Here is a 4,361-nt window from a genome sequence, read left to right as displayed (position 1 = left end):
CTTCACATCTTTACCGGACCTAAACCCAATGCTTCCTTAAAATTATGCTTTGAGGACTTAACATGGCTGGAGATGACTATGAAGTTAGGAAGTGAGGTTGAGGTAAGAAAAGGACTTTTGAGAAAAATGAAATGAGCCCTTTTGTGGAAGTTAGAGGGCAAGAGGTCTGAGCTTCAAAAGAACCATATGTCTAAATGCAGTTAATGAGGGGAAGGAGTCTTTGAAAATTGAAATACAAAGCTATATTTTGAGCATATTGTTGAGAATATGAAAGTCTCAGGGAAAGTACTCCATGAAGTCATTGTGTAAAACATATAAGAATGATAACAAGGAGCATTTGAAAAAAAAAGAAAACTCTAAGTTTTTCAGGCTACTAAGAAAAATTTCTGCAAAAACATCACTAATATTAAAAATGAAAGTCTTTACTTATAGGAATACATTTTTTTAAATCTGTTTAACCACGAGCTGTAGAGACAGACATCCGTTTGTGGCCCAGGGTTTATCTGGGTTCTCCATCTTGACTGTTCCAGACTTTAGAAGCTGTCAGTCTAAAGTGCGTTCATCATCTACCATCTATCCCAAGATTCCTCTTGACTGTTGCTGTTAGTGGAGTCTTCATTCGAGCAAACAGTTCTTACTGTAGATGTGGATTACCAGGACATGACCAAGATGGCCTGAGTCTTCCACCAGAAGCAAATCATAAGAGGAAAAGAACAAGTAAGTAGTCTGGGTTGTTATCTGCATAGAAAACAAGCCAAGAAATATCTAGAAATTATAAGCCGTTGAAGGATCATATTGGGGACGGGCAGTGTCATAAAGTCATGAGGAGGAGGAAAAAAGGCAATGAGACATAATCCCTGTGCACTTAAATATTTGTGGGTCAGTTCTGAGAAGTAGCTACAAATGAATGGGATCTCGTATTTATGAAGTATTTTTGTGTACATTACAGAGGGAAAAGTGACATTGGCACTTTGACGACCAATTCTATGTCAGGGACTCTGTTGGGTCCTTTATAGACACAAACTAACTTCCTTCTTACAATATAGATCTTCTCATTCCCATATTTACAGCTGAAGAGACAACTTTAGGGTTAAGTGTTTGTCCCATGATTAGGTAGCTAGTAAGTGGTAGTTCACTCTGTTTCCAAATGTCATACTACCTTGAGATCTGTGTTCATTTAGGCTGTGGAACTGATAAATAATTTATATTTTCACAGCTTTAAAATGATTTCAAACTTGAATCTTGTCTTCTTAGACCTGAGGACTGCCAAAATTTGAAACGTATATTGGCATACTTGTTCAAAAATAATATAAAACTATCCTGTTTCACACACAAAGCATGTAAGCATTGTATATTTTAAATATATGCACTTTGTTAAAATGCATATTTTAGCACATAAAGCTTAGGTTGTTATGCAGGTTCTAATTATGTTTTTGAGTTACAATAAACTTTATTTGATAGCATTAAGCTTGCCAGGTCCAGTATAATGTTTCAGAAACAAAATACTTATTCCCTACAAGGAGATTCTAGAGTAGCACATTCACTGTAGAATAGCTTCTCACTCTGCTACAAAGGTTCAAACACTTCTTCTGGCCAGATGAGCAGGAGATATATGAGGAAAAAGAGCACAGATCTTTCTGGACAGGGAAGTCTAACCCATTGATGCCTGGATCCAATCAAAGGTTTGAAAAGCTTTTTATTTATTTTTATTTTTTAATGTTTTTCCCAGAAGACACTTGGCAGACCCAAAATGAGTTTTTAAAAATATTTTACTGAGATATTCATTAAATACTTACCGATGCCAAAACAATTTAATGTAACCTAACTGTATATCTGCCTAGGTGTAGGATAAGGAAAAAGAGGTAAATGTCTTTTTGTTTCTGTTGTTTTATGTTGAGAATCATAACTTTTATATGCTTTTTTTGCTGTACTTATAAAGCTGTCTCAAGCACACTAACTCATTTAGTTTTCCAGTCACCTTTTAACACAGGCCGTATGACCTTTCCCATCTTACAGCCAGAGCCCCGTGGAGCTGGGTGACTCCTGTACACACCACAGTGACTCAGTAGCAGAGTTGGCACTTATCTGCAGGGTGGCAGATAGCGATGCCGTTGCTCCTTCTTGCACAACCATCCCTGAAAAACTTAAATAAAGACTAAACAGAACTCACCCACCCGCCCCAACTTTTCACGAGGAAAAGATTCAAGGTTAGCAAGAAGGAGAGAGTGCAGGGAGTAGGTACAGGAGAGAGTGCTCCCTGCTCAAAAGCAGTTTGTAGAAAATATTTTATAAATTATTTGTCTGTTTTTTAAAGTTGGGTCTTCGCCCAACATGGGACTCGAACTCATGACCCCAAGGACAAGGGTTTATGCTTTACTGACTGAGCCAGCCAGGTGCCCCTAATAGAAATATTATAAAATGTTGTCTAATGCCTCTTTTTATAATAATTGCATACAATTTATAAGATCTTCCTTACATTATCTCAAACTGGATCCTAAAGATAGGAGAAATGGCCCTTGTAGATCTGATATGAGCATGGGCTGCATATATACTGACTCTACCTTTATTTAAATTTTTGTTATTTTATTCCTCATGAATTTTTTGCATCAACTTTGATTTTTTTGTTAATTGCATTAAAATATTATTTACTATGATTACTGAGTTTTGGGCCCTTCCTTAAATTTTATGTCAGAGGCTAACATGTCTCATCGTAATCCCAGCCCTGGTATGTGAGCTTAGTCATATCTGTGAATAGGACAGTTGTGTGTACAATGGAAATTTTATATTCAAGCAAACTCATTTTTGTGCTTTAGCTTCACTGTGTCTCTTCAGCATATTTGGGTAGGTAAGTAGAGTCTGTGACTTCACTTTGGGTACACAGCTTGAGGTTTGTAAATAATTGGCTGGGATTGCAAAACTCAAGACTTTTAAAGCACAGTTGCTGTGTAGTTTTAATATATCCAATGTAACTTTGGAAAACTTTTGATTTAGGAGTTTATGGTGTTCGAAGCATTTTGTGGTGAGACATGGAGCCCAGCAATACGACCACCCAGCCAAACACAGACCCAGGCCGCTGCGAGGGGCAATGCAGGGTGATTCTGATAACACTCTACAGCGTGGTTTTGCTCGGAGGCACTACTGGAGCAGTATTGATGTCATGTATGATGTTCAGAAGGAAAAGCCGATCAATGATTGCCACGATTGTTCTCAATATCATAGTGCTGCACTCAATCATCCTGGTCAGCCTTCCATTCCGCCTCAGCTATTATATCCTAGATGTCTGGGTGTTTGGAACCTTTTTCTGCCGATTGGTTGGTGGCATAATATATGGTCATATGTACATCACTTTTGTTTTCTATGTGGCCATTGTCATACTCCGATTGCTCATCTATTTTAAGAAACTCCAAATGCAACAGTTACAAAAGTACCATGCAGTAGTTTTAAGCATTATTATTTGGACCATGGGTGGCCTCATATTTTTGCCAGTATTATTTTTACAATATGGCGTAGATCCAAGTTACTCAGAAGAACGACGATGCTTTGAGTTCTACAAAGATCTCAACCGCGGGAAATTCATTACCTTGAACTACTCTATGATTGTCATTATGATCACAACGGTTATGATCCTCTTCCTGATACAGATGGGTGTCATTGTCCAACTGGTTAAAGCTCTCTGGCCTGACATGTGGGCCCATCAAGACTACAGAGCTCAAATCAAGAGCTTCTTCTTCCTCCTGGTAATAGTGGTCTGTTTTATACCCCACCATGTATTCCGGGTACACTTTATTCAAAATTACTCAGAGACCAACAGTTCTGAGTTAGTTCTTTATAATGAAGTTTTTATTGCTTTAACTACTGTCTGTTGCCTGCATATGGTGTGCTTTGTAGGTGGAGTTATCCATTAAGTACCCCTCATCAGTTGCTTTGTAATCAGTTTTTTATCATTGTGACAAAATAGTTTCAAATGAATGAGTGCCCACTATGTCAAAAGTTTTCAATTCTCTGCTCTTGTCACCAAAATTGTTTTTCCATGAAAAGGTAAAGATTAGTTGTCTCCCCTCTTCTCAGAGAATGATGATCTGTTCTCCATTAACTATAGAATATTTTCAATTTCCATAGCTGTACACAAATTGACCCCAAATGTCCTTTCCAGACTCGACCCCTACCCCTTTTTCATGCAAGACCTCTGCTAAGCACAAATATTGCCTTTCCCTATGAAATGATCCAGGTTGCTCTCTTTGCATTTGCTCTTGCTGGGCTTTGATATTAGAATGTTCCTTCCCTCTGTCTCCAAACAATCAATAAAAATAACCAAGACAACCAACTTAGATTGAGATAAGTGGAATCCAAGTTCGTTGTCT

General features: G+C 37.8%; 1 protein-coding gene across 1 annotated transcript; it reads left to right on the top strand.

Annotated features, from left to right (window-relative positions):
• The first annotated feature begins 547 nt into the window (after positions 1–547).
• On the top strand, positions 548–3,905 carry LOC115281532 (probable G-protein coupled receptor 141). The gene is made up of 2 exons (XM_029926937.1): positions 548–717; positions 2,992–3,905. Exon 2 carries the CDS (start codon positions 3,027–3,029, stop codon positions 3,903–3,905), a length of 879 nt encoding a protein of 292 aa, XP_029782797.1. The 5' UTR covers positions 548–717; positions 2,992–3,026.
• Positions 3,906–4,361: the final 456 nt, after the last annotated feature.

Source organism: Suricata suricatta, chromosome 2, assembly GCF_006229205.1.
Source record: "Suricata suricatta isolate VVHF042 chromosome 2, meerkat_22Aug2017_6uvM2_HiC, whole genome shotgun sequence".
Classification (NCBI taxonomy): domain Eukaryota; kingdom Metazoa; phylum Chordata; class Mammalia; order Carnivora; family Herpestidae; genus Suricata; species Suricata suricatta.
This window is presented reverse-complemented; position numbering and strand designations above follow the sequence as displayed.

Bases quoted from the DNA above. Each gene is read 5' to 3' on its own strand.
- LOC115281532 (XM_029926937.1), top strand. From the start codon at position 3,027: ATGGAGCCCAGCAATACGACCACCCAGCCAAACACAGACCCAGGCCGC.